Raw genomic sequence first — 12,703 nt, 5'->3', positions numbered from 1 at the left:
GCTTTGCTATCTTCTTATAGCCTTCTCCTGCTTTGTGAGCATCATTTATTTTTATTTTCAGAGTGCTAGGCAGTTGCTTAGAGGAGCCCATGGCTGCTGATTGTTGGGACCTGGCCTTTCCTAACGATGATGATGAACAAGCCATAGCCCTAAGAAGCTAATTAAGGCCTGAGACCTTGGTAAAAATAATCTAAGAGCTCAAATCTCTAGGGGTGCCCAAATTTTTGCATGGTGCTTCTTTTCTTTTTTTCCACTCTAAAATTGTACAAAACAAAAATAATACTCTAATCTTGCTTAAAGCATTGAAAAGAATGTTTCATCTTTAACTTTATGACTTTTGGAGATCAGTTCATCTTCTACTCACTTAACCATTCACAGTAACAAAAATTTTGACCAGGGGTTGCCCAAACTTTTGCATGCCGCTGTACATAGGGCCACACCACCCCCTCTGCCTAACCTATCTTTCCGATACACTGTATATCCTTGAATGTACAGCTCCCAATGGCAGCCATCCTTTAGCCAAGTTTCAGAGATGGCCACAACATCATACTTGCCAATCTATAGCTGAATTTCAAGATTGTTCATTTTATTTCTTATGCCGTGAACATTCAAATATAAAACTTACAGTCCAGTATTTGTTGCTCTGTTTTAACTGCACCACGCCTCTATTGCCCTGTAGATCATCCCACTGGTTGTGATTATGCCTCATCCCCTGCCTGCTGCATTGGTAAATTGTTTGCCACAGACTCAGCATAATGGAATAGGACAACTTGGATCACCAGTCCATGTAAAACCCATTGATAAGTAGCTTTCATTGTGAAAATGGACTTCTTTGCGTCCGTTGTTGGACTAGTGCAGTGGAATGACTCAGAAGACTGTACCATCAAAAATCCCCACATTTGACTGCCAGACATGCCTGTAAAACACAGGGGCTAATAAAATGTAAAATTGGGCGAGTCCATTCAATGCTCGGAAAGTGCTCATCAGCCTACCATCCTCCCCTCCATGCAATACATCGCTTGCCAATTATCAATGACCTCTTCTATTGTGTCAAAAACTGAGAATGGACTCAACCGAATAAACACGATCTTACTGCGCACTGCCGTACAGGGCTGAGGGACCCCTAATGAGATTGCTAACAGGTCTGCTCGGTCACTGCCCACCACTGCAAGCAGTAGCAATGCACATTCTGTGAAGTTCAAAAATCGATGTTTTTTTTTAAATAACGATCCCACATGGAACCCCAGGAATATGTGGAACCTTGGTTGAGAAACTGAGTTAACCTGATATCAGCAAAATAAAAATGCTGTTATGAAGGAACAGGTATCAAAGCATATAGAAATGTTACACAAGTGTGGCGGTGGATGAACCCAAGTGCAGGACACGGGCACGGAGGCAGAGTCGGGAGGCGTTATTAATGTAGCGAGTGTGGAGTCGGTATCCAGGAGTGATGCTAGACTTAGAACTGGCAGTCCTAAGAAACATGAAACGAGGTTACTCACACCAGAGTCGACCAACAAACTGGCAGCTCTTTGTTGGGGTCACAGGGTTTTTATATTGCTTTTGCTGATGGAAAGCAGGTATTTGTAGTTAGTGGAACCTGGGAGTGATTGGGAACTAAACAAGGTGATTGAGGCCCAGTTCCTGAGGTAAATAGCAAGGTGGGTGATTGCCAGGAGGGACCATGACAAGAAAATAATAATGGGGTTGGTAGAATCAAGGCAAATTCATGAAGGGGAAAATAAATCTGACTAATCCTTGGATTTTGAGTTTTGATTCAATAGAATAAATGGGTTTCAGCTTGGACAGTGCATTAGGACTTCTAGAACAATTTTAATAAGTTATCACAGGAGAGCATTAAGTAGAACTACAGTGCATGGTATTAGACATTGCACTCTCCTATCCCTGCTCCTCAACTTTTTTATCCAAACCAATTTCTCATATCAGCTCTGTGCCTGCTTCCATAGATATTGCCTGATCTGCTCAGTTTCCAGTATCTATACCTATTCATCTCGGTCTTCAATGTTAGGTTGATGCCAACAGGCTCATATTGACCAATGTGCGCATCCAAACTAGTCCCATTTAACCTTCTAAACCTCTGCTATTTATGCACCTGATCAACTCTATTTAAAATTTGTTGTTGTAACTGTCTCAATCTGGCAGAAGGCCCCAAATTATCTCCATGACATTCTTGTCCTTGCCCAGGAGATATTTCCGTTGCTCTATCTTTCTATCAACCTTCTCCATTGTTACCTTACACCTGGCTTCACTTATCACCTGTCAGCTTGTACTCCTTTCACTCCTCCACCTTCCTATTCCAGCTGCACCCATTTCTTTTTTTTTCATCCCTTTCTTTCCAGTCTTGACAAAACCGAGGAACTTTTGTTCCTCTCCATAGATGCTGCCTGATCTGCTGAGTTCCCCTGGTATTTTCTATTTGAGGCTAATTTGTTTACTCTCTTCTCCAATTCTGAGGAAGAATTCTGTGTGCCTGTTTCTGTAGATATTGCCTGATCTGCTGAATGTTTCCAATTCTGGGTTGATGCCAATATGCAGACCTTCTACCACCCAGCATGCCACACAATATTCTCTACCTCTTCCTCCAGCTGCACAACCCTCATGGTTCCGCCTTCTTCTACTACCCATAGTGCTTTCCCCTTACATTCCTTCGTCACCTTTCCTGCCTATCCCCTCCCCCACCCCTTGATCTTTCCCCTTCCTGGTTTTTCACCTGGCACCGACCAGCCTTCTCCTTCCCCCTCCCCCCACCTTTTTTATAGGGCCCCTGCCCGCACCCTCTTCAATCCTGACGTAGGGTCTCGGCCCAAAATGTTGATTGCTCGTTTCTACGGATGCTGTCCGACCTGCTGAGTTCCTCCAGCGTGTTGCTTTGACCCCAGCATCTGCAGAGTATTTAGTGTTCAATATTTTCTAAGCTGCGTTGAAGCCAATGGAGATGGGGAGACCTTCTCCCTCCCAGCATTCTGCGCGGTGTCCTCCGGTTGATTGAATGCTCCAATGAAACTCAATGCGTGAATAGGGGAAAGACCTTTTTTTCTCCCAGCGTCCCATTTCTCCAATATCGCGTTAAGCCGATAGACGAACCGTCTTGCGCGCTGTGTGTCACGTGACGGCCCAATGCCGCTCTGAAGCTGATGTGCGGACCTTCTCTTTCCCAGCGCAGCCCGCGACCGTTCTGAGGGGGAAAGAAGCGTCGCCATTTTGTCGGTGTTGGCTGCGGGGACGAGCGGAGCCGACGCGACAGGTTCTCGGCCAGTTCTCTGGATAAATCCCAGCCATTACTACGCCGCAGCCTGAGCACTTGACGGCAGAGCGCATTTTCCTGGCGCCCGTTGAGGATATTTTGGTGGAAAATGTGAGTGTTTGTCGAGGTGGGAGTGTGAGTTTGGCCGTGTGCTCAGTTAAAGGCCGCCGTGATAGAAAGTGTCACCCTCGGGCGCGGCGGTGGCGTAGGGAGCCCAATATACACTATTTTCTTCGAATACAGCTACATCAAAGATGGGCCATATTTTTAAAAAATAGCTCTGCAATATTGTATATTTTAATATTCTTGATTGTTTCCTTACCTGTATATGTGCAGCTTAAAAGCTCTTGATGTTCGTTCTCAAAAATTTGTTGAAAAGGCTACCACCAACGTTTTATTTGTTCTAAGTTATAAGGAGATTTAATATCTCTCCACGGTTATCTATCATTACAACATTAAGGCTGCAGCATAACAGCTAGCTATTGGTTCAAAGGTTTCCAATGCACGACCCTCCCCTCCAGCTCTGTGTTTGAATCTAGATCTGTTTTGTCACATCCACCTGCCAGTACTATTTCAGTTTCTTTCTGTTCAACCTTAAAACGTTTTCCTAATTTATTATCTCAATTTTTATTTTTAGCTAAATATTCCCTTCAAGTACATCATGTTGGATCTGTAGTTTAAAATGCTTTTTGTTTTAATCTGCTTTTCAGAAAGAACTGCTGTTTGCTTTCGATGTGGTTGGATCCTCCCAATTCAAGTTAAACTATTGTTTTCTTCTGCATTTTATTCAGTACTTATTTCCTTTGTGCTCTTTGCAAAGATTAGCTTGAACAAGCCTGATAGTAAGCATATTTATTTTGGTGGTTGTCTTTCTGCCTTTTTTATTCTTGCCTGTAGAAATGCATTCAGTATGGATATTGTTACATTTAAACATTTCATTAGATCTAAATTATTTTTCTACTTTCACAGCAGACTTATTTCTCCCTATCAAATTGAGCATTATTGTACGATGAACAATATTGAACTTTGCCATTTATTCATCCAATAATTTTAGATTTATTTTGGTAGATTAATTATGACTTATTTATGCCAACGGGCTCAAAAAATTGTGGGTTCAAGTTCCATTATAACTACTTGAGCTCTGAAATTTAACATAACATAGAGCATTATAGCAGTGCATTCAACCCATGATGTTGTGCCAACCTTTTAACAGTTTCTGAGATCAATCTAACCCTTCTCTCCTACATAGGCCTACATTTTTCTATCATCCATATGCTAAGAGTTTCTGTCACTAATGTATTTGCCTCTCCAATTATTCCTGGCAGAGCATTCCATGCACCTACCACTCTAAAGTACTTGCCTACGACATTCACCACCCCAGTACTTTCCTCCAATTACTAAAATTATGCTCCCTGATTTTAGCCATTTCGGCTCTGAGAAGAGTGGCAAATAAGATTTCTGGACTGTGCTGTTCTTCCAAAGAGACATGAAAGCAAGGCTATCCATCTTTCAGATGAACATGAAGCCCTCTTTACTACTGAAGAATGGTGAAGAGTTGACAATCATTCTACAGGTTTTATATTGTTGCAGCTGATTGCTTTATGCTTTCAGTATCTTTTTCGAGGATCATCTTTATTCGCCTTATACATTTACATGTATTAGGAATCTGCTGTGGTGTGTTGGCACAAGCAACAGACATATCTGCAATTTAAGTATTGCATTGAGAGTCAAATACTTGAATACATCCTGAAATATACAGGGCTTTTTGCTTCTGATAATGGTTTCAGGAATGAAAGGGTTACCATATGAGGAATGTCTGGCTGCTCTTGGGCTGTATTCCCTGGAGTTCAGGAGAATTGGGGGGGGGGGGGGGGAATCTCATAGAAACATTCCAAATGTTAAAAGGCCTGAAAGAGCAGATATGGCAAAGTAATTTCCCATGGTAGGGAATTCTAGGACAAGAGGGTATGACTTCAGGATTGAAGGATGTCCATATAGAACAGAGATGTGGAGAAATTGCTTTAGTCGGAGGGTGGTAAATCTGTGGAATTTGTTGCCACGAGTAGCTGTGGAGGCCAAGTCATTGGGTGCATTTAAGGCAGGCGAGTGGGGATGACTGGAAGAATTGGGTCAGCCCATGATTGAGTGGTGAGCAGACTCGATGGGCCAAATGGCCTGCTTCTGCTCCTCTGTCTCATGATCTTAAAATCAACTGCATATTGGTATATCAAAATCATTTAAATTGTTGAATAGTGATACCAACCTTTTATATAGCAATTGTTCAATCAAGTCTACTACTATTTCTTAAATTTCAAATAACTGACTTTGCATAATAGTGATATAGCACTGAAATAAACCCTTCAGCTTACTGAACCCATACCAAAAACAAACCACATATAAAAATAAACCACGAGATGTCGGGGTAAGTTTTTTATGCAGAGAGTGGTGAGTGCATGGAATGGGCTGCCGGTGGAGGTGGAAACAATGGGGTGTTTTAGGAGACTCCTAGATAGGTACGTGAGCTTAGAAAAATAGAGGGCTATGAGTAAGCCTAGGTAATTTCTAAGGTAAGGACATACTCGGCACAGCTTTGTGGGCTGAAGAGCCAGTATTGTGCTGTAGGGTTGCTCTGTTGTGTTATAGTTGCACTAATCTTTTCATTAATCCTCGTGCACATGAGGGGCAATTTATGGCGGGCAATTTACCTACCTACATACCTGCAAGTCTTGGGGATGTTGATATGTGGAGGAAATCCAACATGTCATAGAAAGAGCATGTAGACTCCACTCGCAGCCAGAGGTCAGGGCTGAACCCAAGTTTCTGGTATAGTGAAGCAGCAGTTCAGCTAACTGTACAACTGTACCAGTTTCAAATAAAGTCATTAACAATTTGCTGAATTCATCTCCACTTGATTGGGCATGCCTATGGTACTATTTCAAGCATTTCAAAAGTTATTATATCATTATACTAGTAAGTTTATAACCTCCATTACAAGTCCATAAACTATTTTGACCGCCACTATTCTGCTTTCTGTAAGATTTTTCTATTCCATTTCAATTTGGAGAAGAAACTGTTAAACAGATATTTGATCATGTCCCATTTCGCTGTTCTTATTCCCACTGAGTATGGAGTCAGGCCCTTCTACAATCATTCATCTACTCATTCTGATCCCATTATGTTCTGATTTGCCCCCCCCCCTCCCCCCAGCCCCCATCAGCTCTTGGAGTCTACTGTCAGCTATCCACTAGGAACAAACCACAGTGAGGAAACCTCCTGGAGGGGAAATGTTGCAGATCACAGTGCAAGGTAGCAGCTCTACTGGCTATGTCAATCTGTCTCACATTCAGAGTAAGGATAGGTTATCTCCTCCCTTGGCATTCCACCCCACCAGCCTCTACCTTTAATGGATCTTAATTTCTCTAATATATTAATTGTGATGCTGCAATTAATTGTGAATTTTCTCCCTTTCCAGCATTCTGAAGGGATCGTCCCTCTGTTGCTCTGCGGTTATCTTCTCCATCTCCCATTAACAACTGTGGTGCCCTTCCAAAACAATTTTAAGAAATGTCAGACCTGAACCTGCCTCCTTACTACTTCCCACCATCCAGAGACTCAGCATAATTTCCAAGCAGAGTAACTGTCCATTTGTATCTTTTTTAGTGTACGATATATGGTGCTCACAATGTGGTACCCTCAACATTAGAGTGATCTCTATACAGACACCTCTGCTTCATCAGCAAGGGTGACTGGAGGTTTCTAGTTGCCTGTCACTTTAATTCTTAATTCCAGTTTCGAATTCTAGGAATTTCAACTCGTCTTCTGTGACAGTGTTCAGGACTTGACATTGAATTCAACAATTTACAGAAATTGTTTTTCCAGGTATATCAATGTTCATTTCTGATACAGTGGATTCCAGTTCATTGGCCATCACTGATTTGGGACAGGAGACTGTTTCCAAACATTTTCTAACTATCGTTAGTCTTAATGTGACAGACACTGAAGTGTGCTTTGTGAAGAGTTTTTAAATAGCATCAGTTGCATGTGTTTGTATTTAAAAAGCAGTGGTTTTTGTCACTGATAGTTGGCGAGAAATAAGCCAAAAGACAATTCAGAACTGTTTTGCTCATTGTGGTTTTAAGCATTCAGGCTTGGAGATGTCAGAAATGGCCAGGAGTGAAAATGAAATAAGTTCACTACTTCAAGTTAGGAACTGTGAAGAATTTGAAGATAAAATCAATCATCTTGAATGTTACAATGGAAGTAAAGATTTAGAGGATGCAATTGTAAAAGCAGGTGGTCCAGATTCTGCAGTAGGTGTCTGCTCTGATTTTGTTCATTTACAGCTAATCAGTAAAACACTGGGTGGATTCTTCCATCTGTAACTATTGGGAACTAGCACAGTTCTATAGTACAAGTGATGGTCTTCTAATTTGTTCTGTATTTCATTTAAATACATAACTTATTACACAGTTAAATGGTAGATTTGTCTTTAACGGCTTAATTGAGCCAAAATGTACTCGTTCCAATGTGTCTCAATAAACCAGAATCCACTATTTATTTTCTGTCTGCAGTTGAGGTTATCAAACCTTCACATTTTTAAATTGACATTTCCACAGTTATTGTTATTGCTGTGTCTTAAATAATGCCTATACTTAACCGTTATGGTGCATTTACAAACATACTCACGTCATGGTATTTAGTATTGATGATGTCTCCAGTGTCCACATCCTGGAGAAGAGCTACAAATCTTACTTGATTTTCAGTTCTTAAGTTTTCATATCTTAACATGATCATGATATTTAATTGATAATTATTTTCACTATTTCAGTATGTGTTTTAGTCACATTCGGTAATTATAGGTTTTGTCTCTTTAAATCTGAAGACTGGAATGTAATCAAAGTAGGGTGATGAAAAGGTCAAGTGCTCCATTCTCTGCTTCAGTAAGAGAATGGCTAATTTGACATTTGGCCTTAACTCCCCTTGTCTACCCCAATTTCCTTAGGAAAATGTGCATATTAGCCTCCATCAGGTCGGAGGCTACCGAGACAGTATAAGGTGTTGCTCCAACCTGAGTGTGGTCCCATCACAGCAGTAGAGGAGGCCATTCAGACTATTGAGTCTGCTCAGCCATTCCATCATGGCTTATCCTGGATTCCACTCAACCCCATACGCATGCCTTGCCATATCTTTTGATGCCTTGATCAAGAAACTATCAACTTATGCCTTAAATATACCCATGGACCCACCGCGGTCTGTGGTAGAGCATTTCACAGATTCGCTGCTCTTGACTAAAAAAAGTTACTCCTTAAATCTTGAGGCTGTGACTTCTTCGTTCTGGGTACTCCCATCATAGGAAACACCCTCTCCACATCCACCCTATCTAGTCCTTTCAACATTCGGTAGATTTCAATGAGTTCCCCCCGCCCACATACTTCTAAATTCCAGTGATTACAGGCCCAAAGCTGCCAGATACTCCTTTATTCCCAGAATCATCCTTGTGAACCTCCTCTAGACTCTCTCCAATAATAACACATCTTTTCTGAGATATGAGGACCAAAACTGGGGAGGGACAATTGGACAGGGATGTCATAGGGAGTGTTCCTTGTGGAATCCTTGCGGAGGTGGTGGGGGGGAAGATGTGCTTGATGGTGGGATCCCATTGGGGATGGTGGAAGTACTTTACACAGAAACTAGTGGGGTGGTAGGTTAGGCCAAGAGGAGCCTTATCCCAGGTGTGCCAGCGGGAGGATGGGATGAGGACAGGAGTGTGCGAAATGGAAGAAATGTGGGTGAGGACAGTGATGGTTGAAGAAGAAAAGCCCCTTTCTTTGAAGAGGGAGGACATCCCCATGTAGCACAGGATCACCTGTATAGTCCTGTATCTGCTTGCACTTACAGGAATTTTCTTCCTTCACATTTATAATTTAACTTATGAAAATTTAATTGTGAAATTTCACTGTAATGAAAGGTATGTCCTTAATGATCGGATAGGATGAATTCATTGCTTAAGTTTTATATAATGAGTGAATACACAATGCAGAATTTCCAATAATTCAAACATAATTCTGTGTGGTGGTTTAATTATTTCCCACCCTGCAAATACTTGCTTTTCACTTTCTAAGCATAAAATTTGACAGTGTGACGAGTGCAAGTTTCACCCAGTTGTGAATTGTAAAGAATGGATTTAAAGTTAAAATTGCTACAAAAATCCATACCATAACATAGGAGCAGAATTAGGTCACTCGACCCATTCAGTCTGCTCTGCCATTCCATTTTGGCTGATTTGTTATTCTTCTGAACTTCATTCTCTTGCCTTCTCTCTGTAACCTTTGATGTCCTGACTAACCAAAACTTGTGCTTTAAATATACTCAGTGACTTGTCCTCCACAGCCATCCGTGGCAATGAATTCCACAAATGCACCATCCTATGGCTAAAGAAATTGCTTCTCATCTGTTGTTAATAGGCCCTGTATTCTAAGGTGTGCCCTGTGGTCCTAGCCTCACCCATTATAGAAACATACTCTCCACGTCCACTTTGTCAAGGCCTTTCAATATTTGATGGGCTTCATTGACATCCATCCCCCCATTCTAAATTCCAGTGAGTACAGGCCCAGAGCTGTCAAATGGTTCTTGTACATTAACCATTTCATTCTCAGAATCATTCTCTTGAATCTGCTCTGGACCCTCTTGTATGAGAACATCTTTTCATAGATAAGGGGCCCAAAACGCTTCCCAATACTCCAGGTGCAGTCTGACCAATGCCCTATAAAGTCCTATCATCAGATTCTTGTTCTTGTATTCTAGTCCTCTAGAAATGAATGCTAACATTGCATCTGCCTTCCTTACCACTGACTCAATCTGCACAAGGAGTACCAAGTTCTATTGCACCTCCGATTTTTGAATTTTCTCCCCATTTAGAAAATAGACCGTGCCTTTATTCCTTCTATCAAAGTGCATGACCGTACATTTCCCTACATTATATTCCATCTGCAACTTTACCCATTCTCACAATCTTTGTGCACACTCCCTCCTTCCTCAACACTATCAGCCCCTACACCTACCTTTGTCACCTGCAAACTTGGCCACAAAGTCATAGAAATGCACAACTTCCCACTGACTCTTTGTCTATCCTGCCTGATTTCCCCAAAAGAATTCCAATGGATTTGTCAGTCAAGATTTTCACTGAAAGAAACCATGCTGATTTTGGCCTACTTTATCATAACGCCTCCAGGTACCCTGAAACTTCATCCTTAACAATGGACTCGCAACATCTTCGCAACCACTGAAGTCAGGCTAACTAGCCTATAAATTCCTTAATTCTGCCTCCCTCCCTTCTTAGAGTGGAGTGACATTTTCAATTTTCCTGTCCCCTGGAGCCATTCCAGAACCTAGTGATAAGTTCAGAACTCACTCCTAATTCTGCCTTCATTATTTCATCAGGTTGGAATTTGTTTGGAATCACTTGGATTAAATCCTGTAGCTTCTGGTCTTCCAACTGAAGTTGGCCCAAGTGCCAGTTGTAAATTCAAAAAGGATCCATTAAATGACATGGTTAACTTATCACTTATAACCTGATTTGCTTTGCAAATGAAACATTTGATTTTACTGAAAATTATGAATTTTTCTCCCCTTCTATGAAGATGTCAAATGCAGAAGACATCTGTGTTTCAGTAGATTCTTGTATAATAGCCATGCTGGTTGATATTTGCTGGTATTACACAATGACTTAGATGGAAAGTAAATTGATAGTGAGGCCACTAATGGGGAAGGATGTCAGGTGTAAGAATGACATTATTGTGCCTGAATTGAGTCATTCAGTTTAAATCTACTCTTGAGGTAGTGTCTTAGAGAAAACACAGAAAAGGGTTCTTTGACCTATCAGCCTAGTCCCATTTGCCTGCATCGAGGCCAAGCCCCCTCATGCGTGTACCTATTCCAAACTTCTCTTAAATGTTATAATTTAAATTTTATCTGCCACTTCTGGCAGTTTGTTCTATATTCGCATACCCTCTGAACGAAGAAGTTCCCTCTCAGATACCCTTAAATGTTTTACCTTTCTCCATAAATCTATGACCTCTTTTTCCTAGTCTCACTCAATCTTGGGGAAATTTCTGCAAGGTTTCAGCCAGACTATACCCCTCATGATTTTGTATACATCTAGGTACACCTTTCATTCTCTTGCACTCAGTAAATTCCTCATCTATTCACTCTTTCCCTATAACTCAAGACCCAGCAACTTCCTTGTAACTTTTCTCTTTACTCTTTCAAGGTTATTGATACCATTTCTGCAGGTAGGTGACCATAACTGCGCATAATACTCCAAATTTGGCCTGACCAATGTCTTGTATATCTTCAATCTAACATCCCAACTTTTGCATTCAATGTCTGTTTATGAAGACCATGTGCCAAGCACATTCTCTACAACCTTATCTAACTGTAATGCCACTATTCCCAAGTCCCTTTTGTTCTACTATTCACACAAACCTTGCCCTGATTTGTCCTCTCAAAAGTGCAACTCTTCAGACATAGGGAATGTTGATAATTGTTTCAGATTTGAAATTTGAAGATGTGGGCTGTTGTAGTTACTGTGTACACAATAGCACCTTAGGATTGTATGAAATATCGCTATTGGTAAATGTGTATATCAACTTTTTCTTTGACCTTGTGTCACAGTTGTTATAATGGCCCAAATGGGTCCTGGTCATTATTATAAAATACAAGAATTATCTTTTTTTTTTAAGTGCATATTTATTGGAGAATAATTAAGTTAGTAGTTTCACAGATTTGTTTTTGGCAGTAATGTAATCATGGATCTTCTGACAATTTAACAAGATTTAGCCGGATTGGGCTGCATTTGAGGAATTTAGCCTGTACTTCCCTTTGTGGCATGTCTGAACAATGCTGCTCTCTCCAGGTGGAGGCATTAAAAATTTATATTTAGAGGTTGCATGGCATTTAAAAGCACATTTTGGCTTTAGATATGGATGTTCAGTAGAAAATTGCTTTTTGGACATTTTATTCAGAGGGAATGGATTGCTCTTAATTATAACAAATCATTTTATCTACTTTAATGTCAATTCTCATTCAGAATACTTTTCATTTTAATTGCAGATTGTCAGTCAACCAGTTTGGGAAAACTTGACTTCACAATAAACCAGTAACAATGGGGTATGATAAATATGATAAACGGTAAGAATTCAATTTTTGGATAATCGAATACTACAGATGCTGGAAATCTGAAATAAAACCAGAACTTCCTGTAATGGCCTGGAATACTAAAATGATCAGCCAGCATCTGCAGAGAGAAACAGTAATAACATTTCAAGTCTATGCACCTAAAGCAGGGTTTCTCATCCGAAGTTCCTTGAGAAGTCATTGGGGGCTCTGTGAGAAACAGTGATATTTTTTTTTACAAAAATTGATTTTTGAACTTAGTGT

General features: G+C 40.7%; 1 protein-coding gene across 4 annotated transcripts in view; it reads left to right on the top strand.

Moving 5' to 3' along the window:
• Nucleotides 1-3,213: 3,213 nt before the first annotated feature.
• The window catches only part of LOC132378093 (RNA-binding protein 5-like), a 50,408-nt gene continuing 40,918 nt past the window's right edge, over nt 3,214-12,703 (top strand). For 2 of the 4 annotated variants that reach the window (XM_059944846.1, XM_059944845.1), the window contains exon 1: nt 3,214-3,376. Coding sequence is in view for 3 of the 4 variants with exons in the window: in XM_059944845.1 (XP_059800828.1) it covers nt 3,375-3,376 (2 nt within the window). In the remaining variant the exon portion in view is untranslated. Of the gene's footprint in view, nt 3,377-12,376; nt 12,455-12,703 lie in introns of all 4 variants that reach the window. The other 2 variants (XM_059944844.1, XM_059944843.1) reach the window with 2 other exon arrangements.

This window comes from Hypanus sabinus, chromosome 19 (assembly GCF_030144855.1).
Source record: "Hypanus sabinus isolate sHypSab1 chromosome 19, sHypSab1.hap1, whole genome shotgun sequence".
Taxonomy (NCBI): Eukaryota; Metazoa; Chordata; class Chondrichthyes; order Myliobatiformes; family Dasyatidae; genus Hypanus; species Hypanus sabinus.
The sequence above is the reverse complement of the archived record's forward strand: the minus strand, read 5'-3'. Positions and strand labels throughout refer to the sequence as shown.